This window comes from Dipodomys spectabilis, unplaced genomic scaffold (genome assembly GCF_019054845.1).
Source record: "Dipodomys spectabilis isolate Male_0828 unplaced genomic scaffold, ASM1905484v1 ptg000089l, whole genome shotgun sequence".
In the NCBI taxonomy this organism is placed as follows: domain Eukaryota; kingdom Metazoa; phylum Chordata; class Mammalia; order Rodentia; family Heteromyidae; genus Dipodomys; species Dipodomys spectabilis.
This window is the reverse complement of record NW_024870766.1, coordinates 3,076,225-3,101,237: the sequence shown is the minus strand read 5'-3', so window position 1 is coordinate 3,101,237 and position 25,013 is coordinate 3,076,225. Positions and strand designations below refer to the sequence as shown.

Below are 25,013 nucleotides of genomic sequence, written 5' to 3'. Positions count from 1 at the left end.
TGTAAGATATAGAGGCTATTCCTGTGGCTAGGTATGGCCAATGAACAACTTCAATCGTTTGGAGACATGAGTTTTCTTGAAGTGCTGACTCCCCCCACGTACTAGCATGGACCCTATGAGCTGCAGATACAACATTGTTAACTGTCCACACAGGCAGGCCCAACTTTCCCACAGGGACTGGACATGTTTGGACAATGGAGTCTCTATTCCACAGAATGTTAAAAAATAGATTAGTTAGTCTCAGAGGATTTATGACTAGGCTTTATTTACTCAAGTGCTATTCAGCTTTAAGGAGACACCTTTGACCTTTGGTTTCTTTTAAAAACTTCCTTCCTTCTTTTTACGCTTCTTTCAAGAGAAGAATCTGCAACCTTAAGTAAAATTTACATGGCTATAAATCCTCCCGAGTATGTAGTTCATGTCATAGTTATTTCCAAATGAATATGTAAGTTACCAGGCTTAGTGTAAATGTAATTCTTTTCTATTCCAGTGTCTTTATTTGGCTCTGAGTTTTGAGTACATATTGGGAATATTGTTTGTATTAGAACATAGAATGACTCTCTCCTACAGCATTTGCTTCCTTGACATGTAAATATTTATCTATCCCTCATGAGATATTATAATGTGGACTTCTCAGTTCTGAGTAGGAGCCAACCTGACTCTTAGATCATTCATGCATATGTGATAGTGCTTTGTCTGAATGTGATGTGTCACCCCAGAAATTCTAGTTGAAACTTCATTGTGAGATACAAGAGCAGGGGTTTTGTGAGACCTTTAAGAGATGATTAGAACTCTGCCTTGAGTGAATCCATTGATAGGAGGCGTATCTTAATAGGCCTCCATAGTGGATCTATGTCTTCCTCTGTGATACTTCTTGCCACTTATCCTCTGAGGTGACACATTCAGGGCTCTGCTGACATAACGCTATCACCACATTAGGTCTCTTGACCTTGGATCAGAACCATAAGCTACAATAAACCTCTTCATAACTTACCCAGTCTGTGGTATTGTGTTGCTAAAACAGAAAATAGATTGAGATATAATAATCAGGAATCATATTTTATTTCTCAAGTAAGTAGAGGGTTTCCAAGCCCAGGATGGTGAAAGAATTAAGAGGGAGGGAAGTAGGGGGAACGTAGGACAGGCAGGAAAAGTGAAAGCTTTATTAGGCAGCAAAAGGAAACAGAAACTAGCAAAGAGAGTATAATTGCCACAAGGAAAGACTGAGTATAGTCTTTATACCTTGGTTTACATGACCTTTGATTGGCTGTCCTTTTTTTTTTTTATGGGTCATAAGGCTTGAACTCTAGGCCTGGGTGCTGCCCCTGTGCTCTTTGGCTCAAGGCGAGCACTCTACCACTTCAGCTACAGTGCCACTCCAGTTTTCTGGTGGTTTATTGGAGATAAGATTTTCACAGACTTTCCTGCCTGAGCTGGCTTTGAACCATGATCATCAGATCTCAGCCTCCTGAGTAGCTAGGAGTACAGGCATGAACCACTGGCGCCTGGCTTTCCTTCCTTCCTTCCTTCCTTCCTTCCTTCCTTCCTTCCTTCCTTCCTTCCTTTCTTTTCCTTCCTTCCTTCCTTCTTTCTTCCTTCCTTCCTTCCTTTCTTCCTTTCTTTTCTTTCTTTCTCTCTTCCTCTCTCTTTTTTTCCCTCCTCCTTTCACTTCCCTCCCCCCATTCCTCCCTTCTTCCCTCCCTCCCTTCTTTGTACCAGAGCTTGAACCTAAGGCTTCACATTTCCTCAGCTTACAACTGTAAGCTGTTAAGCAATGCCTCAGCCATAGCTGAGCCATGTCTCCAGTCTGGCTTTTTGCTGGTTAAGTAGAGATAGAGTCTCATCTTGGATTGATTTTTAATTGAGATTCTCCAGTTCTCATCCTCCTGACTATCTAGGATTACAGATGTGAACCATCAGTGCCAAGAAAAGGATTTTTGTTGTTGTTATTATTATTGTTGTTGTAGCTTTTGGTACTGGGGTTTGAACTGAGGGCCTTATGTCTACCACCTGGCCTATATCTTCAGCCTTCCTCCTTTTATTATAATTTTGTCACACTATGACATGTCTTTAGTTATTTATTACTGAATGCTGTAGTCTTGTTTTGGTTGAGTTGTAGAGAATTTGAGGATGAATCTATCTCCACAGGCTTAGGAGCACTTCAGAGAGTGCTGCTACTTGGGACAGTCTGCTTGAATATTTTGTGGACCATAGAAGACAGAAGCAGATGTTGAGAGCAGAGTCTGGATCAAATATGGTTTTTAGAAACAGACATGTTTGAAGACCTTATTAGTACTTCCCAGATTCATAGAGATACTGATGATCAGAACACTGAGAAGGCATAGACTGCTTGGTGACAAGAAAAATGGAATTTAAAGTCTGTAACAGCTTAAATCGCAGGCTCTAGTACACAGTGTGAGGCTGTGCTAGCTGTTACAGTTGTGGGAATGAGCTCCAAGTTGACATTCCTGGCACTGAAACATGGGAAGCACTGTTGCTGTGAGGAAACCTCTAATCTGCCAGGGACTGGGTGATCAGCAAAGAAATCCTGGTGGAAGTGACTCTTGAACTGAGCTGTGAAGGTCATATCAGAATAGCCCTAGATAGAATGAGGGAAGAAAATAAGAGAATCTCAAAGAGAAAGAGGAGAGTGAGCAAGTTAAGAAATAGAACATTGTAATGAAAAAAGAAGCAGAAAGGAATGAACTGCAACATCCAGGTGGAGAAAAGGCCACTTTCACAAGAGATAAGAATGGAGCTAATTCACATGTACATTGTGCAAAAGAGTGCAAGCAAGAGGCCTTTTTGTCTTTTGCTCTCTTCTTCTTCCAGAAGCAAGAACTGGAAGGAAGAGGGCATGAAGTTCAAAGAAGTGTATGTGTGCGTGTGCTCTGAAAAGTTAAATGTAGTGTGGAAAACAAAATTTTTACCTTATACATTTTTTTCCTTCTTGAAATAGAGTCTTTGTACATAGCCCAGAGTGTCCTCAAACATAGACTCTTCCTGCCTCCTGAGTGCTTGGATTATAGGTATGTGCCAACACCACACTCAATGCTTTCATAGAATTTTTTTTGGCTATCATGGGGCTTGAACTCTGGGCCTGGGTGCTGTCCCTGAGCTCTTGAGCTCAAAGAGAGCACTCTACTACTTGAGCCACAGCACCACTTCCTCATAGAATTTTTTTATGGGTACCAAGATGAGGTAAATGGATCTTGAGAGTGCTTCTGTGACTTTGAGGTAAAAGATGCTTAGGCGGAACTTTCTCCTCCATATTCTTCAGTTAAATATAGTCCATAATGAAGAGATAATTCAGAAAGTGCATTAAAAACACATTTTATTGATTTTTAACCAGTTATGACATGACAGTGGCTATCAGTTGAAGCTTCTTAGATGCTAGTCTGAAATAACAAATATAAAATAGTGAATGATGGACTCTATTGTATGTCCTCCTCTGTGATGTAGGCTCATTTCATGTCCTAGAAAGGCTTCCAATATATTTAGAGAGAAAAACCAATATTTGTGATTAGAGTTTAGCCAATAATGTCATCAAGATGCCATGAAGATGGAGAGAAGAAGTGCAATTTTACAAGATATAAATAAAATTTTTAAAATTCTTTATCTTCTTTGCTTTGTTGTTGTTGATTGTGGGGCTTGAACTCACAGCCTGAGGACTATCTGGGAGCTCTTTTGCTCAAGGCTAGTGCTCTACCACTTTGAGCCACAGCTCTACTTGCATTTTTCTGGTGGTTAATTGGAGTTGCGTAGCAAGGACTACAAGCATGAGCCACCAGGGTCTAGCTTCATATATCTTCTTTTTTATTTTATTTTTTTATTTTTTAAATTTTTTTATTGTGAAAATACCGTACAGAGAGGTTACAATTACAAGGGCAAGATAATGAGTACATTTCTTTTTTTTTCTTGTGAAAATACTGTATAGAGGGGTTACAATTACATGGGCAAGATAGTGAGTACATTTCTTATCAAGCATTGTAGCCTCCTCCTTTGTTTACCCTTCCCATCCCTTCCCATCCTCCCTCCCTCCCCACCCAGTCCTCCCCCCCCCCCCACAAGTTGTAAAGTTCGTTTTTGACATGACAACTTGTACTTCTCATTGTTGCAACAGGTCCACCTGTATCCTTATTTAAACGACTTGTTTTTCCCCTTCCCCTCCACAAATTATACCGACATCAAATACAGTGAAAGCAGGGGTTATACTGTGGGGGAGGGACATACAAAGCAACAAAGAAATAATTTTATAATTGCGTTAGAAACAAATGCATGAAAGAAAAAAAACATTTAAAATACATATCTTAAGGTTCATTTTCCTAACATCACCTTATTCATATATCTGCTTTTATTATTTCTATATCATATGCCAGAGGGCCTTCAATGGAAAATCCTAGGTAGAAGGACACTCTTTCTATGTTTCTCCCACTCCAGAGTAGGCCTGAATACACAGAGGTCACTGGTATTTTTATTTTTTCCTCTGTTCCATATTCTATAAAGATCAGCTTGCCTTCAGCTTGACCAACTAGCCGATGCAGGAGGGCTTTGACTTCATTTTTTTTCCATACATCGCCACTCTGCCAGAGTGAATGTGTATTTGGTACTTCCCTAAAGTACTGTTCTATTTTGGCCTTGTGAACAAGACTGTTGAAACCTTTCATCTTCCCTAGATAGAAAAGTGTGCTTGCCTGCTTGGACCTGCACATGCGCCTGTACTGCCCCCTGAATGATCGGTTCAAGGAGGAGACATACTTTCCCACTAGTTTAGAATCTTGATCTAGCTCTTGATTTTCTGGCCAGAATAGCAAGCAGGCTAAGAAGTAAGGATATGGATGTGGATGATTTACTTCTACAAGTTGTAAGACTTCTCGAAGTTGTTTTTTTAGCACAGTAAATGGTTGAATGAGCTTGGAGTTGGGTTTTAGACAACTGAGGATAATGTGTGCCAAAATGAAATTTTGTTTCTCCTTTATCAGTCGTTTATTTCGGTTTTGGTCCAATAGGAATGTGTACTCATTCACTATATTTTCCATGATAGTTGCAGCCTCTTTGTGACTTGGGTTAAGATATTCCAAGAGTCCAGAAAACCTATCTGCTTTCAAAGCTTCTAGTTTTTTCCTGCAATTTTCTTCTAAGAGTAACTGACTCTCTCTGCCTTGTCCTAGACTTGAATCCAAATGGCAGAAAAGTTCTGTGTATTTCTTGAAACCACGGCTGACTTTCTTGCCTACTATGACTTCCATTAATTCTTTCTGGGCATTCCTTGTTTTTAGAAGGACCATGTAATCCATGAAAAAGTCAAAACACCTTTTCAAATCTGCTTGTAAATTTTGCAGGTGAGATGTGAACTTGCTGAGTGCCAGATAATACTCATTTTTTGGATCAGGAGGAATGCTCCCCTTTCCAGATAAAAATTCTACCATTGCTTTTTTCAATAGTTCATTATCTTTGGGGAAAAAGGGAGTGAGCTGAAGAATCTGGATAGTGTCAAGACCAACTTCTATTTCACCCAAGAAACCAGCAGTATTGTATGTGTCGTATCTTCTTTGGGACTTCTGTGGTGACCAGCCTTCAGTTTCATAGTCTTTACAATCAGTTTGCTGTTGAGATTCTTGGAAAGCTTTTGAGGCCTTTTCAGCAGATGCCAGGAGATGTGCAAGATCTTTAACATTAATGTTCTTACAGTTTTTGTTTTTATCCAACCACCATTTGATCTCACTTTTGTAGACTTGACCAAGTGTATCTGAAATATAGGAATTTTTAGGTGCTTTCTTTTTGGCTAAATTTGCCCAGTACAGAGCAGTGTTAAAATTCTTTTCTTTAATGTAGAAGTGTCTTGCTAAGGCTTGGCAAATGAAAACATTTTGTGGGAATCGAATGTTTCCTGCCATCAAGACCTCTTCTGTTTCTTTATTCTGCAAGGCTTCAATTAATGGGGAAAACAGAGTGTCTGTTTCAGCTCCATACTCCTTGCGCTGTCTTGTAAGCAGAAGAGTTTGTACATCGTCCTGGAATTTGTCTCTCCCTATTCCAGAATTATAGAATAAATCCTCGCGTAGAATCTTGAGTGCAATTTGACATTTGTCCATGTGATAGCTTTTTTCCAGTTCTTTTAGACAGTAGATGGCAATCAGAGGGTGAATGATGCGCACACCTGTGTATCTCCCACGTTCTGAAACTTCTGTTCTTACTAGAAGTGTAGAATAGGTGCCCATCCTGTCTTCTAGACTTTCAGATTTCCAGGGTGTGCTAGTGTAGGTGAGTCCCAAAAATATTTCACACTGTGATAGCGAAATTGTAGAATCGGTAACATACGAGTTCAGTAAAGCCAAGAAGGAAATGAGTTCTGCTTCCTTGCTGTCAACATTCTGTTCTTTCAAGATGTTCCTTACTACATTTTCTATGTAGGTTTTATCAAAATTGCCTTTCAAAATCATGAAAGAATAAAAATTTTCACAGTTTTTGTGTTCCTTTTCAATCTCCTCCAATTTGGCCTCAAAAGCTCTTTGTTCTTTAGGAGAAAGTTCGTATGTTAGCGAAATACTATCTGCCAGTTTTGCACTTTCTTCAGGATTCTGGGATCTCATGCAGTTTAAGATAATTACCAATGTCTTTTCATAGTGCAAACCAGTTTCTGCTAAAAGGGAATTAATGGTATTCTGTAGAATATAGATATTTTCCTGTTCTTCAAAATCATCCACAAGGAGAAGGACAGGGATACAATCCTGGTGGCTAGTCTTATAGGTGATCAACTTGCTTACTTGTTCTCCAATCTCTATAAAGTCAGTTGCTTTGTTTTTTAGCACAGCACATCTGAATTTTTTCTTTAGGTCCCAGAGAACATGCATAGCTAATGTGGTACCTCCACAGCCTGGATGATGGTAAAGGTTGATGATTTTGGCAAATACTGGTTTGGGAGATTCTGCACAGCATTGCATTAAATCCTTAAGATTTTCATAACTGTCCCTTTTCACAAAAGCTGAAGAATAGTTTTCAGAAGAAAAATAGAAGTTCCACCAAGATACTTTACCACCTCGATAAAAGTGTTCTTCTTTTGATTTCTTAAATTCTGAGAATTTAGATTCATCTTTCTCTATGTCTGTGTCTCTACACTCATTTTCACAGAGGATCTCCAGTGCTGTCAGCAGATCTTCTTCCATTTTCTCTAGGATAACTGAAGAAGAGCCATGAGAGGGTAAAAACCTTCTTGATGACTGAGTCACTGGTTTCAATTTAAGGATTGTACTGTTCACAAGCCCTAAATTTAAAGTGGAGATGCTATGGTTTTCCAATTCATCTGCAATTTTCAGTTGCATTTGTAGTAAATCTTTCCACCGTTGGTAAATCTGTGAATCGACACAGATACACAACGTGTTTTCCAGTCCATTCAGAGCTCGATAGAAAGCACAGAATGTTTCAGCAAATGGATCTCCTGGGCTTTGCACTGAAGAGAGTAAGAGAAACACCACCAAAAATTTCCCTCTTGCCATGACATTTTCATCTGTGAGAAATGAAATCAATTTTGTAACTCCATAAGCTCTCTCTCTCTGCCATAAGTGTGGTTCAAGAGGTTTACATGATTCATCTTGCAGATCTGATCTGCCATTGCAGAAGATCCAGCTTGGCTGCTCAAAAAGTTTCAGAGTAGAAATTTTCTCCCCTATGGTGATTGTCTTTTCTTCATACTGACGTGGAAGGTGAAGGTTTGCGACTCGGCTTTCTCTGTAAGCTCTGACAACTCCCTTCATCAGAGATTCAGGATCAAAGTCTAACACAGCAAACCATCTAACTTCTTTTAGAAAATCTAGGTGCTTTATTTGACTTGGATTACATTTATTGATCACAAGAATGTACTCGTCATAGTATGAGTTATCCAGTGAGTCTCGGTTTCCAATGAGAAGTTTAACTAGCTTCAGTCCTTCACTCTCTTTCTTGGATGCCTTCATCACATATTCTTCCTCAGCCTCTTTTCTAGATGCTATCCATGACTTTAGATTTTCTAGAAATGCTTTGAACTCTGTATCGCGTTTCTTGACACTGGCCAGGATATTCTTAGAACTAGCGCCTTCTCTCACATATAGCGAATGATCTTGGTCTTGTTTCCATGTTTTATCCGCATTATTTTGCATCTTAATGTAAAAATACTTTTCTTTGCATACTGAATGTTTGGGAATAATATCCACTTCAATGACAAATCTGTCCGATGGTGTGTTGTTTTGCAGTAGGACTTCCACAAACCTTGGCTCCCGAATACACTTCTTGGCTTCCTGGATCTCACTCTCTTCAAAATATTTTTTAATCATTACATTGAAGTGGTCGATGAAGACATCCTTACTGGTAACTTTCACACCAACGATTTCTCCATGGGGTTTGTCCTTGACTCCAAAATGGATGGTGCCATTCGTGCGTGAATTCATACAAGCAGATGCAAATCGGAAGACTTCATTGGTAAATTTCATCTTAACATCCTCTTCTGTAGCCATTTCTATGTTTGTGAGAGCTTTGAACTCATGTATAGGGTCAATGAGATTGAGTGGTCCTGTTTCAGGCTGTAGAATATAATGTTCTATGTAACGTTGGCTGTCATGGAAACGATCAAATGGATATGGCATGCAAGTAAATTGTTCAGCTTCTGGTTTATCCTTTTCCTTATCTTTAATCTCGACTTCACTTACTGTATTTTCTTTTGTATTACTGGTCTCTCTGAGATCATGTTCAATATTGGATGGCATTGATTTTTCCTCATTTTCTGTCTGCTTTGACTTTTTTTGCAGTTCCTTTTTGGAGGCTTTTGTATCATTGAATTGTCTGGAATTTGGGTTGTTACTTTCTAGGGAACTGTTACTCAATTTGTTATATGTGCGTTTTATCAGAAGTGATGGGCCACGTGGTAGACCCATGTCTTTAAGATCCTTTTCATTTAATTCCTGAAGGACTAACCCTGTTACTTCTTCATTGAATAATATTTGCCCATATTTCTCATCAATCTTCAGGTCTTCAGTTACCCATTTCTTGACCTGTTCTTTGGTCCAGTCTTTGATCCTTTCAGGTAGATTTACTTGTTCATTCATGCCAAAGCTTTAAATTTATTCCTTGGAAAAAAACAATACATTTAATATTTTAACATTATACTTTATCATTGAAATCACTTAGCTATTATGTATATTATCTCATACATAGCATATAGGCTGAATATTTTTCAGGGTTAACTGAAATCTGCATGATTTTTACTCTGAACAGTTTTTTTAATTTTTTTTATTTCTGAACAGTTTTATAGTCTTAATTCATGTCCTATTTCCCCAGGCATTTGTAGGCTATGAAGTAAGCAGTACCTTCTAACTAGGTAACACATACTTTTTTTTAATGATAGTTTTCTTTTTTAGGCTTGACTTGGTAGAAGTGGAATTTTCATAATTTAAAAATAGAACTTTAAAAGCATCACAAATCAGTCTCCATAGCAGAATATTGCAAATAAACTTTAGAACTATAGGTAAGGAAAGGTGAAAGTCGAGTAGGGAAAGGAGACCCTATCCATATCTTGGAATCTGGCCTGTTTTGTTATATAGTAACAAAGAAAATGTGTAATCATCACTTACTATATTTTGGAACTCTAGCTCCTGGTCCACAAGGCTACAGCTTCAGGGATATGACAGTAAATAATTAACCAAGTTACCTAATTCTTGTGGCTACTAGAGACTACAAAAGACATTAGCTGTAGGTCAAGCTTGTCTTTTCTACTTAAAAATACGTAGGAAAAGTAAAATGCGTTTTAATCCTGTGTTAAAACTACTTGCACCTGAATTATTGGTATGAGATTGATGAAGAGCCCACTATCTGGACTCTGCCAGATTGCAAGGACTATTTGGGATGCTTAATACAGGTATTCTCAGTATTGGCTAAACAGGAGAATCATATGGAGCATTATACCTGAGATTCCAAAGTTATTGGTTGAAGGAATTTAAGGAGGGGTGATATTTTCAGGCGTTAGTTCCTATAATCATATTTCTGGGTGATTCCGTTATGAAGACAGTCAAGGACAGTGGTTCTCAAGGTGTGGTCTCCAGACTCCAGCAACAGCAGCAGCATCGACTGGAAGCTCACATGATATGTAAATTCTCATACTCCGTACTGGACCTACGGATTTGTAATAAAAAAATCAATAAATTGGTTGTAGGGGGAAATCCAAGAAAATGAAAGCATTTTAATAAGTAGAAACTATCAAAACTGAAACATTTTTTAAAAAATCAAGATTAAATCATAAAGAGAGAAAAGTTTAAAAGATTTACAGCTATTTATTTATTTACTTACTTAATTATGCTGCTCCTAGGGCTTGAAATCAGGGAGAATACAGAAGCCCTGTACTCTCCCTGATTTTCTTTTGCTCAAGGTGAATGCTTTATCACTTGAGCCACAGCTGTTCTTCCAGCTTTTTCTATAGTTCCTTGGAGATAAATAAGAGTCTCATGGACTTCCCTACCTCAGTTGGCTTCAAACCATGATCCTCAGATCTCAACCTCCTGAGTAGCTAGGATTACAAGCAAGTCACCAGTGCCTGGCAGAGAGTTGCAACTTTTGAAATAAAAAAATGAAGGAAGCTAGTTTCTCTAAACACACACACACACACACACACACACACAGTAACAAAACAAAAACAACTAATGATAACCAGTCAGACCCAAAGGCCAGTCAAATTGTAAATGTGACCCACACCCAACTACGTTTGACATTTCTTGTAAAACTCACCCACCTCATCTTCTCAAAGTCAAACAAGGAGAACCAATGAGAAAACTGGTGTTTTAGCCTGCAGCTCTGTGATTGGCCAGAGAAAAATTTAACATTACTTATTCATGGTATAAATACAATATTTACACCAGAATGTTTGGGGTATATTAGTTTCCACATGCCTTGATAAAAATTTTTCCTGGCAGTCTTAGTGTCTTTAATTCTCTTAATTACTGGTGACTTCCATCTATGGGTCATAATTAATCCCCAGTAAATTAGTAGAACTATGAGTAACTGACATAATGAGCCTTCTAAACATGATCAACTTCATTCCAATGTAGTGTAAAGGTTCCAAAATAAACAGTACATATATTGTCACCAGAGATAAGTACTATCTGACCCCAAACAGAGTCCTTTTTCATACATTCAACAAATATTTGGTGCCTATTAGATACCAAGCATCACGCTTAAGAAAAAAAAATTGTAACCCAAACAGATGTGCAGTTCTTTCACGATACTCATAGTCCATTAGAAAATAAAAAAACCTAACAAGTCACAAGTGCAAGCTCAAAAACTTTCAAATGACAAATTGTGATAAGTGCTTTGTGTAAGTCAGAAGGAGTGATGTAGGGCTGAGATGTGTGAACAGGGGCATATGACTGGGAATAAGTAATAGTCTAGCTCTCTGTCCCTTCACAGGTGTGTTTGGTAAAGGTCTAAGGTATTACAATGTATGTACTCCAGCAGCAGGTGGTACTTTCTTTTCTTTTCTTTTTTTTTTGGATCCGGTCGTGGGGCCTGAACTCTGGGCCTGGGCGCTGTCCCTCAGCTCTTCAGCTCAAGGCTAGCGCTCTACCACTTGAGCCACAGTGCCACTTCCGGCTTTTTTCTTTTTGCTTATGTGGTGCTGAGGAATCGAACCCGGGGCCTCATGCATGCAAGGCAAGCGCTCTACCACTGAGCCACCTTCCCAGCCCAGCAGGTGGTACTTTCTGTGTCCAGAGCCAGTGTTTTGGCCTGCTTGCAAGTCCCTCTAGTCAGAGAGAGGCAGACCAGTAGCTGGCTCTTGTAACCTGGGATTTCCATCCCCAATCTTCCTATCTGTTTTGCAGAGGTCCTAAGTGTCATCTCGAGTTAGACCAAGGGAGGAATACTGCCTTACAAGAATCAGGTAGACCTGAAAGTATAGCCAGTTATTAAATTTCCAATGAAAGGTTTTCTTGAAGTCATTTTGGAGAAAAAGTTGAACTGAAAAAGTGACTACTCTCATTTAATGTGAAATATTAAAAATGTGACTGCAATATTATTTTTTTTTAGTATATATATTTATTGTAAAGATACTGTATGGAGGATTACAGTCACATGAGTAAGGTAATGAGTACATTTCCTATTGAGTATTGTTACCTCCTCTGTTTTTCTCCTACCATCCCTTCCCTCCCCACCTCCTCTACTCTGCTCCCAGCACTCCTGAAATTGTAGAGTTTGTTTCAACATAGTGTCTTGTACATCTCATTGTTATAATGGGTCAACCTGTACCCTTATTTTAGCATTTTGTTATTCCCCTCCCTGAATCAGGTAAATGTACATACAAGATGCAGGCATTGGAATCAAATACAGTGAAAACAGGTTATACCATGGAGGAAGAACATACGAAAGAAACAAAAAAAAATCACATAGTACATTATAAATACATTAAAAGTAACAGCAAGAAATATAAAACCTCCTGTGTCCTTATCATGGGGTTCATTTCACTTAGCATCATCTTATATGGTCATATGTACATAGCCTTTGACCTCTTCTGCTTGTCCTAGACATATACTAGTTATTGCAAATAAGGGAAACCATGGGACCTATGTATCTTGGGCCTGGCTTACTTCACTTAATATAATTTTTTCCAAGTCTTTCCATTTCCTAACAAATGGGGCAATGTCATTCTTTCTGATGGAGGCATAGAATTTCATTGCATATATATACCATATTTTCTTGATCCATTCATCTACTGAGGGGCATGCAATATTACTTTAAACTTTGAAATACTTCAGGTATTAAGCTGGGTGCCAATAAGCCTAGCTACTCAGGAGGCAGAAATTGGGAAGATTATGGTTCAAGGCAAAAAATTCGAGATCCCATTTCAATAGAAAAAGCTAGGCATGGTGGTGCATGCTTGTCATCCCAGCTATACTTGAAGCAGACATAAGGGACTGAGGTCCATGTTAGCCTGGGCAAAAAAATGAAACTTCATCTAAAAAATAACTAAAATAGCCAAGCACTGATGGCTCATTCCTGTAATTCAGCTACATAGGAAGCTGAGATCTGAGGATAACAGTTCAAAGCCAGCCCAGGAAGGAAAATCGATGAGACTCTTATCTCTAATTAACCAACCAAGTGGAACTTGGAAGTGTGGAACTGAAGTGGAACTGTGGCTTAAGAGGTAGAGCACCAGTCCTGAGTTAAAAAACTAAGGGACAGCACCCAGGGCCCAAATTCAAACACCAGTTCCAGCACTCACAAACAAGTAAGTAGAACAAAAGCAAGCAGAAGTATAGCTGAATGGGCAGAGTGCTGGCCTGGGAAGCACAAAGCTCTGAGTTCAAATCCCAGCATTGCAAAAAAAATTCATCAATTATCTGGGTGCCAGTGGCTCACGCCTGTAATCCTAGCTACTCAGGAGGCTGATATCTGAGGATCACGGTTCAAAGCCAGCCTGGGCAAGGAAGGTCTGTGAGACTCTTACTTCCAATAAACCACTAGAAAACTGGAAGTGGCGCTGTGGCTCAAGCGGTAGAGCACTCGCCTTGAGCTGAAGAGCTGAGGGACAGTGCCTAAGCCCAGAGTTCAAGCCCCGCGACCGACCACCAAAACCAAAACCAAAACCAAACAAACAAATTCATAAATTAAGAATTTCTGAGTGCATAATTTTTATACTTTTTTTTGCTTATGAGACAGGGTCTGGTATTGAAGTTGAGATTCTCTTGCCTTAGTCTCCCAATTACTAAGATTATCAAGATTATAGGCTTGTGCCACCATGACAACAGATTTTTTTTGTAGGCACCTAAAAGGATACTATTTCTGTCATAATTATTGGTGGTTCAATAGACTTGTAATTGATCCTTTAAACACACTGGCCTGCCAAGCAAGTGACTTCATCTTGTTCAATGATCTCTGCCTTAACCTGTCTCTGCTCCCATGCTCATATCCAACCTTTTTGTCACTGTTGAATTGGATTCTGCCCTCCTGAATATCCATGTGCTCAAGTACTAACCTCTAGTACTTCAGAATATGACCTTATTTGGAGACCAAGGCTATTGTCAATGTCACTAGCTGTCAACACGTCACTAAGGTAGACCCAGGCATTCTTTTCCAAGAAGGATTTTTTATTTTTTTAAATTAATTTAGTTTATTGTTATTATAAAGGTGGTTTAGAGAGGGATTGCAATTACATGCATCAGGTAATGAGTACATTTCCTTTCACACAGTGTCTTCTGTTCTCTTACTCTCTCCCAGTCCCTCCTAGACTCTGTTGTTGTTATGAAAAGGAGAAATCTGGGCCCAGGGGGAGCAGCATGTGGACATAAAGACAGAGACAAGATTGTGTTCTAGAAGCCTAGGATTGTCATAGATTGCTAGCACACCTCTAGATGAGGGGCGTGGAAGAGCTTCCTGCTCTCAGTCTTTTAACCTTGGACTTCTAGCTCCAGGATTCTGACAGTACATTCTGGTCGTCGAAGTTGCTCTTACCTGTGATACTTTGTAATGGCAGCCCTAAAAACTAGAGAGTAGTATTACCAGGACCACTCCAGGTAATAATAAGCAAGTACCTCATGATCACTGTCCCAAATGCTTCCATCTCTCTGGCTTCATGCTAACTCTATTAGGTGCTCAAACATGACTATTTCTTCAGTTTTTTCCTCTCTCTATCCCCTCTTTTCTTAACTTTTCTCCTTTGACTGTCTTAATTTTGTTTAGCCATTCACTATAAGCATAATTTTTTCCTCTTCCATCCAACTGCTTTAGGTAAACTATAGTGGTTAAACCCATTCCATTGGCTGTCCGTATGTGTCTGGACAATGATTCTCCATACGCTAACTGGTCTGGCCTTCATGTTGCCACTTGTCCGGTTGTGTTTCTCTGCTCCATTTACCACATCACTCTCTTAAGTGAGTATTTGACCCTTTCTCTCCCAGTGTCATCTCCCTACTTCGCAACACCTCCTCACCTTGGTCACTTCCGGCTGTGCTCTTGCGCCCTAGTTAAACCTGCAGAAGTAAAACAGTGCAGACAATGCCTTGATCTCCTGGCCTGCTTCTTGACTTTTCTTCTGTTACTGCATCCATGTATTTGGAGTTTCTGTTCTCTGAATAGACTGTACACAGACACAGTGAGGTTGGCTTCTCTTCTAGTACCTGCCCTCCTACCCTCTCATCTACTCAAGAGATAATTCTAGAGATTCTCTGCCCAGGCTCTGGCTTTTTCAGTCTACTGGATCTTCCCTTTCAGCAGACAAATATATGACATTTTTTTCATTAGATGAATGCCTTCATTATCTCCAAACTCTGTGTTTCTGCTTTTCTTCACAGTTCAGCTGTCTCTTTTTGCTTGTCTTTGTTTTTCTCCTTCCATTCCCCTTTAGAACTTACTTCAAGTTGGCCACTGGTAGCTCAGGCCTGTAATCCTAGTTGCTCAGGAGAGATGGCAGTTCAAAGCCAGCCCCAGCAAAAAGGTCCAAGAGATTCCATCTCCAATTAACCAGCAAAAACAGCAGTCTGGCTGGGCGCTGATGGCTCACGCCTGTAATCCTAGCTACTCAGGAGGCTGAGATCTGAGGATCATGGTTCAAAGCCAGCCTGGGCAGGAAAGATCGTGAGACTCCTATCTCCAATAAACCACCAGAAAACCGGAAGTGGCTCTGTGGCTCAAGTGGTAGAGCGCTTGCCTTGAGCTGAAGAGCTGAGGGACAGAGCCCAGGCCCAGAGTTCAAGCCCCATGACCGACAAAAACAAACAAACAAACAAAAAATGGCAGTCTGGAGGTGTCTCTTAACTGGTAGAGTGCCAGCTGTGACCAAGCAAGTTGAAAAAGAGTGGAAGGCTTGAGCTCAACCCCCATACTGGTAAATGCCCACGCGTGTACACACACACACACACACACACACACACACTCACATAACTTATTCCAACCTGTCTTTGACCTCAATATTCCACTAAAACTATGGTTGGCATTGATTCAAAACAAAGCAAAGCAAGACAAAGCATGCTTGCCATAAAAGTCTATTTGAAATAAATTATTGTTCTCATTTCTGTGACCCTCTCAGGCTTTTGGGCAACCACATTCTCTTCCTTTCCTCATTTTTCTATATGGATCTTCTTGGTTTTCCCAAGATCCATTGCTGCGTTTTCCTTTTCTAACTAGAGTTTCTCTGTATAAATCTTATTCATCTTGTATTTAAATACAGTCTCTGGACCCATAACTTCAAATTAAATATCATCAGTCCTGGCTTCTTTTAGAATGACCATATATCTATCTTATCTATGTCTACCTGAATAGTTAACAATCCTCAGAAATCGAATATGACCACAATCCACCTCCTGACAATCTGCCCCATCCAACCCCACAATCTCATCAATTAAATGAAAATTTCCAATTGTTCAAGGCATCTCCCCCCCCCCCCAAAAAAAAACCCTTAATGATATCTTAGACAGATTCCTTCCTTTGATATTTCACATCTGATGTAGCCGCAAATACTTTCAACCTCCCCTTCATGATATACCTACCATTATACCATGTCTTACTGCTCTATTGCCACCATGCTGGTCTTAGCCATCATCTTATCTTTAGATTCTCTTAATAATTTGTTACCTGGTTTCTCTGACACTGGCTTTGCCCCTACTTCCTATTCTATTCATTCTACTTTCAAACTAGCTACCTATGTGTTTCTGTTCAAATATCAGTAGAGTCATGTCACTGCTCCAAATCTTCCCATGGCTTCTCATTTCTGTTGGAAGGGAAGCTAAAGTTGCTAAGTAAAGTCCTACATGGATCTTCCACCTCACTATGTTTATGGCCTTAGTACTCCTACTCACTTTGCTGCAGACACCGAGTTGCCTTGCTGCTTCTCAAATATCACATTGCTGCACCAGGCTGCCTATTAGCTATTGCTGATATCACTTGACTTTTGCCCTCAGTGTCATATGTACTCTGCTCTGAATTTGTCAGGAGCTGTGCATTTAGTTCAAGTGTCAATGACTTGGGCCCAAAATTTTAATATTTTTTTTGGCTTTTTCCATGTCTTCAGCTTTAAATCCTGAACTGTTAAGTACCTATTTTTAAACACAAGGGTCCCTGATGTTTGGCAAGAAGCTAGGTAGTGTGCATAAAGGGGAAGGAATTGTAATCAGGAAACCTCTATCATTATGTAAAGTAGGTCATAATAGAGGGGAACTAGATGAGAGCCAGTATTGTCTTGGTTGTTGTGTTCTTTTCGTTCAGCTTCTTCAAAGGAAATTCATGCGAAATCTCCGTATCTAATTATGAGCAACTTACAGCTGGTTGGAGCGTTTGAACTCCACCTTCTCCTCAGGCAGATGGAGTAATCCTGACACTCTGTTTGTTTATTAGTACTTAATTTCAGGATCTGTTCTCTAGTGACTTTCATTTGCTTTCTTTGGGGCTGGACATGAAAGATCAGAATAGTGTCATAGACTCTGGTGCATACCTGATCTCAGGGTGCCAAACCTTAGCCACTGCCTCAGTTCTGCGGTGCAGTTCACCCCACCAGCAGCCGGGCTGAAGCCCAGCAGGCCACACCCTGTGTTGTTACTCAGCAGAGATGAAACCAAACAGTTTCATTTTCCTGAACCGCACCTTTCATTTTTTTCCACGTAGTCCCTGCACAGAATACTTGTGAAGGAAAATCTTCAATAAAATGATGATTCAATGTTGGAAGGTTTTCGGGCCTTAATTAGGTACAAACTTTTGGTATTATCTGAGGTTATATTGACAGAGTCTGTACAGTTTTCTCTCTGGCTCAGTATGTTCGTCTACATTTTATCTGTGTCTTCAGAAATATTATCTATGCTCACTCGGCATACTTGCTGACCAGTTTTCTTTTTTAAAAGCAAATTAAGGGCTGGGAATGTGGCTCAATGGTGGAGTCCTTGCCTCCCATCCATGAGGCCCTGGGTTTGATTCTGCAGCAGCACACATACAGAGAAAGCTAGAAGTGCTGCCGTGGCTCAAGTGGTAGAGTGCAGTTTAAGGACAGTGCTCAGGCCCTGAGTTCAAGACCCAGGTCTGGCAAAAAAAAAAAAGCAAAAATTTTTTAAAAAAAGAATTGTCATCAGCATTGAAACTAATCTTTATCAAATATATCTTCCCATTAAGGTGCTGCTTAATCAGACTACCAACTCTTTTCCCATTGCCCGGAATTTCTTATCTCTCTTTGGCTTTAGTTTTTGTTTACTAAGTACTTATCATAATCAAATCTCTACATATTTTTACTTATCATTTGTGCATTCCACCAGAACCAAAGATTTTGTCCATGTTTGTTTTCTATCTTACAATGCCTAGAACATGTATTCAAGGTAGGTTTCTCTTTCTTTATTAGAATCATTTTGTAAGAAATAGCTTATGCTCATTTAACGTTTTTCAATCTTCATCTCATTAAACCAAACAGAATGAATTTTAAGCTCCCATGTGAAGTTTGGTTCTGTGAGTCGTCACTCTTCAAAATATGTTTCCTGCTTGCTCTAATTCTAATATCCCTTATTCCTGGGAATCATAACATGAACTTGAGAAAACAAAACTCTAAAGTTGTCTGAATTCACTGTATATTTTTTGTAGTCATGGTGAGGTGGAGAAACTTTTTCTTAAAATATATTTCTTTAAAAAAAAAAGTATATTCATATTAAAAGGTCTACTTTAGCTTTTGGAATCAGTTTTTTAAAAATATCTTTTAAAAAGAGTTGGCTAAATAAGACAATAATTAGAAACTTACCTGAACTTTCTGAAAACTTTGTATTTTAGAAATTTGCAATATGTCTTTATGAGGTTCTCTGATTGGGAAATTTTAGAGTAATTGCATTTGCTTGAGAATTTGCATGTCATGTTGGTGTGTCAATATGAAAGTAGAGATGCAGGCAGAAGTCATTCTTGTTCAGTATGCTGAAGAAGATATTTATTGAGAGTCTGTTACATCAAAAAAACAACCAAATGGGCTGGGAAGGTAGCCCAGTGGTAGAGTGCTTGCCTTGCATGCATAAAGCCCTGGGTTTGATTCCTCAGCAATCACATAAGCACAAAAAGCTGGAAATGGCACTATGGCTCAAATGGTAGAATGCTAGCCTTGAGCTGAAGAGCTGAGGGACAGCACCCAGGCCCAGAGTTCAGGCCCCACGACCAAAAAACAAAAAACAAAAAAACAAAAACAAAAACAAAACCCCCCAAAACAAAAGAAAACCAAAACCAACAACAAAAACAAACAAATGTGAGGAAAACATCAACAAAAACCAACATCATTGCAAATAAAAATGTTGTTGACTGGATTGCTTCTTAGAAAGTATTTATGGTGTAAATTTCTCTCCTAACTTTTTATTCCAAACATTTTCAGACGGGAAGAAAACTTCGAAAAATAGTGAAAGAGGTACTTGTCCCCTACACTTAAATCTTTTTCATAAGGTAAATAAGCATTCAACACTATGATTTAAGCAAGCTTTTTCTCTTTCTTTATTCTGTATTCAATGTGGAGCATATCGTGTGCTGGCTAACGTATATTCAGCATCTGATAATCTGCCACCATTCCCACTTGGTCCAAGGACCATCCCATCTCTCCCAGCTTGTAGGAATAGCTTCCTCTTTCCTCATAGCCCCCTCATTTCTCTTTTGCTATTATTGATCTTTAACATTTTAAAATATAGTAAGTTATGTAATTGTCACTATTTTTCCACTCAAACATTTGAGAATTTTTTGGTTGCTTTTACATGGATAAAGTTGAAAGCAACTATTTGAGAGTGGAGAGTTGTATAGTAAAATCAATATACAATATTTTCTGTGAGAAATTTGTCTAGTTCAGATTTCAGGTCACTCATAACAGTATTTTTTTTTTCTTTTTGGGTCCGGTCGTGGGGCCTGAACTCTGGGCCTGGGCGCTGTCCCTCAGCTCTTCAGCTCAAGGCTAGCGCTCTACCACTTGAGCCACAGCGCCACTTCCGGCTTTTTGCTTTTTGCTTATGTGGTGCTGAGGAACCGAACCCAGGGCCTCAGGCATGCAAGGCAAGCACTCTACCACTGAGCCACCTTCCCAGCCCCACTCATAACAGTATTATTTCTAATATATACATATGTGAAATCTTTTATGTAAAGAAATATTGTAAAAAGGAAAACTTTTGATTGTTTTTTCCCCAAGTGAGCGGTACAACTTGTCAGATTTATCATCAAGTTTTGAATTTGTGCTCTATGTGTATTTTTTTTTTTTGTCAGTTGTGGGGCTTGAACTTTTGGGCTAGATGCTGTCCCTGAGTTCTTCAGCTCAAGGAAAGCACTTTACCACTTGAACCACGGCATCACTTTCAGTTTTCTGGTGGTAAATTGGAGATAAATGTTTCATGGAATTTCCTGCCCAGGCTGGCTTTTAACTGTGGTCCTCAGATATCAGCCTCCTGAGTAGCTAGAATTACATGTGTGAGCTACTGGCGCCTGCCTTCCATGTGCAATTTTTATGGATGAATGTGGGGTTTATAGTAAGTCTCATGCGGAGCAAGTATTAGTATGAGAAGCTGATATGTGGAGACTGTGGTAAGTACAGCTTTCCTGAAGGGATTTCATTGCTGCAAATTCAAATCCATTCTACCTGCCAAGCAGTATATTCTAAAGGCTGCCAGTTTTGTAAACTGTGATCTAAATTTCAGGAAAACTTGAAGTTTATAAAAGAATAAAATTGTAAAATACTTAAATGATTTGGATTTACTTTGAAGTGTCATCTGTTACCTTTAATTTATCAGCATTAAGTTGTACTAAAACAAATGCTATGAAAACTAATTATTGTAAATTCTGTCTCTATCACATAACTTGTTGATTATTTAAAATTAATTATTGGTGTTGTTTTTGTTGGTGTTTTGACAAGAAGAATTACAATTTTCACCTTTTTTCTCTTATCATGATCAGCACAATTGTAAACAAAACTTAATTTGGTCAACTTCTATTCTTTAATGTTATTTCAGGTAAAGATCTTTTTAGCCACACCTAAAAAAAGTCTTTAAAAAACATGACAACATGTTATCAAAATAACATATACTATTTTAGTTTGTTTATGATGATGGGATAATAGAAATTATTTGAGCTTTCTTTTGTCCTCACTTGGAGAGTATATATCAAAATGAATGTGTTTTCAACTCAGAATTATCCACTTAAATATATTTACAACTTGTATGAAGCAAAAATGATTGCGTAACTATAGTGAGCAATGTACCTTTGCTCCTGTCACCTGATGTTTGTCAAATAAGAATAACAGATAGATTATAAAAAAATTAAAAAAATATAGTAGTTAGCCAAGCACTAGAGGATCATGCTTGTAATCCTAGCTTCTTGAGTGGCTGAGACCAGAGGATCATGGTTTAAAACCAGGCAGGCCAAGATTGTGCTTGAGAATCTTATTTTCAATTAACCATCAGAAAACCACCAGAACCTGTGGCTCAGGAGGTAGAGTGCTAGCCTTGAGCACAGCAGCTCAGGGACAATGCCCAGGCCCTGGTTTAAGCTCCAGGACTGGTATACACACACACACACACACACACACAATTAGATATTATTATATATTATGATATTGTATACTACATTATTGTATTATATAATTTATTATTATATTTTTGTAATATATATTTATATATAGTACATACATGTACTATATATATGTAATATTGTAGTAATACTCTGTTTGATCTCTTAGTGGTGTTCCATCAGATGCAGATTGAAAGCCAATTCTTTACAATGAACTTTAGCCCCTAGGTGACTTGGCACCCTGAGACCTTTCCTATTATACCTTATTGATTTCTTCCTTTCTAAATCTGGACTAGCTCCCAATGCCAATGAACTTCAGCCCCTATGTGACTTGGCACCCTGAAACCTTTACTATTTATACCTTACTGATATCTTCCTTTCTAAATCTGGACTAGCTCCCAACACCCATGCTACTCTGTATCCCAGGCAGCATGTGTTTCTGTTGGGGGCACTGCACTTGCTTCTTCTCCCTGGCATATCCTTGAAAACCCTCAGGCTTATACTTGCCTTCTGTGAAGTCTACCATATATATCTTCCCATTGAGGCAACGCTTGGTCAGCCTACCAACACATCCCTCATTGCCCAACATTTCCTATCTCTTTCGTTTCTGTTTACCAAAGACTTATTATAATCAAATCTCTAAATATTTTTACTTATCATTTGTGTACTTTCAGAACAAGAGATTTGGTACATTTCTTGTTTACTCTCTTGCAATGCCTAGCACATGAGAGCTTCTTAACAAAAATGACTTGCTGAATGAATAACACGCTCTTAAAGTGGGTAAAATAAGGAAAAATTGAAAACCCTCAAGCTAATGATGGCTGTAGGTCAAAAGACTTTCCTTTTTCTACTGGTGTCATTATTTTACTTGGCTGAAACCCCAAATCTGAAGAAATCTCTTTGCTATGCCACTCAGTAGGCCAGAACTAACTCCAGATTCTATCAACTGGTTATAAAAATTCGTAGGAAGGGCTATGAAGGTGGCGCAGTGGTAGAGTGCTTGCCTTGCATGCATGAAGCCCTGGGTTCGATTCCTCAGCACCACATGAGCAGAAAAAGCCAGATGTGGCACTGTGGCTCAAGTGCTAGAGCATTAGCCTTGAGCTGAAGAGCTGAGGGACAGTGCCCAGGCCCAGAGTTTAGGCCCCATGGCTGGCAAAAACAAAAAATATTTTAAAAAATGCATAGGAAATTTTATCGAGGAAAGGAAAGTGAATAAATAACAATTTCCATAACATACTATCTCACTTTTATGCTGTGTCACTCAGACTCCAAACCAGGCCATACAAAAATCCCTTCATATGATGAAATCAAGAGAGAGGGGAACCCTCCACCAGAAGTCCTCAGTAAACTCTCAATACTGCTGCAGTACCTGCTGCCTTTGCTCCAGAAGTTGAGCTTTCCTGATGTCCTAGGGCTTGATCAAGTGTCCTGAAACATCTTCTTTTATCCAGAGTCCTCTTCCAGCAATTTAACATCACCCTCTCTCTGTTTATCCAAAGAGAGGATGGACTCCAGATTTTTCTTTTGCATTAGCCAGTGAACACAAATTCTAATAAAACCCAACGATCTAGAATGAAGTATCACTTCAGGACTGTCTCTCTGCAGCCCCTTGCCCCTTTAAAATGGCTCTTTGGCCTCCTGTTGCTGGTGACTCATTCTTTATCTGTCTAGGGCAGGACTTGCTGTAACATAAACTTGGTACCTTGTAATAGGAAACAGCTCTGTATCACGTTTGTTCATATTCTGTCAGTAGATACCAGGGAGACAGAAGTATTCCTCTCAGATAGACACACTAATATTTAGTAACTGAATCTAAAGTCTGTTCTTTTAAATAGAAAACTTGGTAATATCTTGGCTCAGTATGTTAACCTCTTCAACAATACCCTTAGATCTACTATAGTGTTAAAGATTTTTCAACCTGTCCCCTCTAACATGCTAGCAATATGAGCATAGGATATTTCATAAAGCTTTTAAAAAATAGTTTACAATTCATGAACTTTAGGAGCATCTGAACGCATAAAGTTGTAACTAAGTTAATTGCTACGGACATATTTTGACACTACTTAACAGGACTCTTAATTTACTAGAGGCCCCAGCTTCCTGTTTTTAAACAAGTATGAAATAAATTATTATTATCAAGGTTGATTATTGACAAAAGAGCTACAGGATGTCATAACAAGGGAACACTTCAGTTTTCTTTCTTTAGTGTTAAAAAATACCAAGTCAGCAAAGCTTTCCAGGGCAAACACTGGGGCCCACCTCTGTCTGAGGGGTTCCTTAGAAGCACTCTAGATCTCTATGCTCTGAGGAGCTGCTCTGCTCTGAAGGGCTCTTAGAGTTATTGGCATAGGAAAGAGGCTTGAGATCTTTAGCTTGGGCCCTGGAAGGCTTCACACACCCTCCCACCAGTGTCTGAGGAAGTGAAACCACATACCAACAAATTAGTTTTGTTTTCCTGAAGTACTCTGACACTTAAACGAAGTTTTCAATTAGATTGCCAGATGAGATGGCTAGGAATAAAAGATTTAAATAGAAGAATAGCTAGCCTCTGGAGAGCATTATCTTTGATGAAAAACAACACTTTTTTTAATATTATCTTATTACAGGGGACAAATCTTGCATAATTATACTGGACCTCAGCCTCTGTTATAATCCTTCATGCTGAAATTCGTGGCCCATTTTGCCTTGCTCCTCTGTCCCCTTTCCCATCACCAACTGGTCACAACCAGAAACCCTCTCACTCTCCAAGTTCATGGTCAGCATCCTTATTACATTCCTTTTTTAGCAAAGCATTTACAAGTTAATATCAGTTATACATATTTACAAGTTAACGTAGATTAAAGATATGCAATATTGCTGTATTCACTGATAGTCTGCAGTACTTTAGGACTTTTACAAGTGATAGTTCATGTACAAATCTATTTATAGAGAAAAGTACAACAGTAGTTTTAAGAAATAGCTGTTTGTTTACAGGTATGAAAATGTTTTAAAAGAATTTTTACTTAAGAACTTACCAGAATTTCCTTGAAAACTTCTTTTCTTAATATCAGAAACTTGTCATTTTAACTTAGGTCTTCTTATTTTCCTTTTTGGATGGCCGTGTGACATATGAGTCTAAAGATCTTTTACAACACACACACACACACACACAGACCAAACAACAACAACAACAACCAAAACCCCCCCAAAACCCAACAAAACTAAGCCCTTAGGCAGGGATGCTTTCTGTCTTCCCTGTGAGCTGGCTGAATGTGGAAGGGGCTTTGGCTGTAGAAGCAGAATGAGCAAGCAAAATGCAGGTAGTTTCAGTTTTGCTTTAGAAGATACTTATTTGAATTTCTGAGGATGTGTGCATTTTTTAGGGTTAGGATTGTAGATCATTGGTAGAGTGCTTGCCTAGCATGTGTGAGGCTCAGGCTGAAACCACAGTACCACAAAAATAATAGACTAATAAAATCAGAGAAAATTGCCAGAAAATATAAAGCATTGTTTATCAGTTCTGTTTTGAAGTC

At 38.9% G+C, this 25,013-nt stretch overlaps 1 protein-coding gene across 2 annotated transcripts; it reads right to left on the bottom strand.

Annotated features, from left to right (window-relative positions):
• Nucleotides 1-1,475: 1,475 nt before the first annotated feature.
• On the bottom strand, nt 1,476-24,741 carry Samd9l (sterile alpha motif domain containing 9 like). Of its 2 annotated transcripts, XM_042684517.1 has the most exons (4): nt 24,516-24,741; nt 9,934-10,140; nt 4,341-9,098; nt 1,476-1,511 (listed from the first exon to the last, which is right to left on the bottom strand). In XM_042684517.1, exon 3 carries the CDS (start codon nt 9,075-9,077, stop codon nt 4,341-4,343), a length of 4,737 nt encoding a protein of 1,578 aa, XP_042540451.1. In that variant the 5' UTR covers nt 9,078-9,098; nt 9,934-10,140; nt 24,516-24,741; the 3' UTR covers nt 1,476-1,511. The 2 variants fall into 2 exon arrangements, with proteins under 2 accessions (XP_042540451.1, XP_042540452.1); XM_042684518.1 differs by lacking the exons at nt 1,476-1,511; nt 9,934-10,140; nt 24,516-24,741 and adding an exon at nt 9,680-9,710 and having other exon boundaries at nt 4,268-9,098.
• Between the last annotated feature and the right edge of the window lie 272 nt (nt 24,742-25,013).

Bases quoted from the DNA above. Each gene is read 5' to 3' on its own strand.
- Samd9l (XM_042684517.1), bottom strand. From the start codon at position 9,077: ATGAATGAACAAGTAAATCTACCTGAAAGGATCAAAGACTGGACCAAA.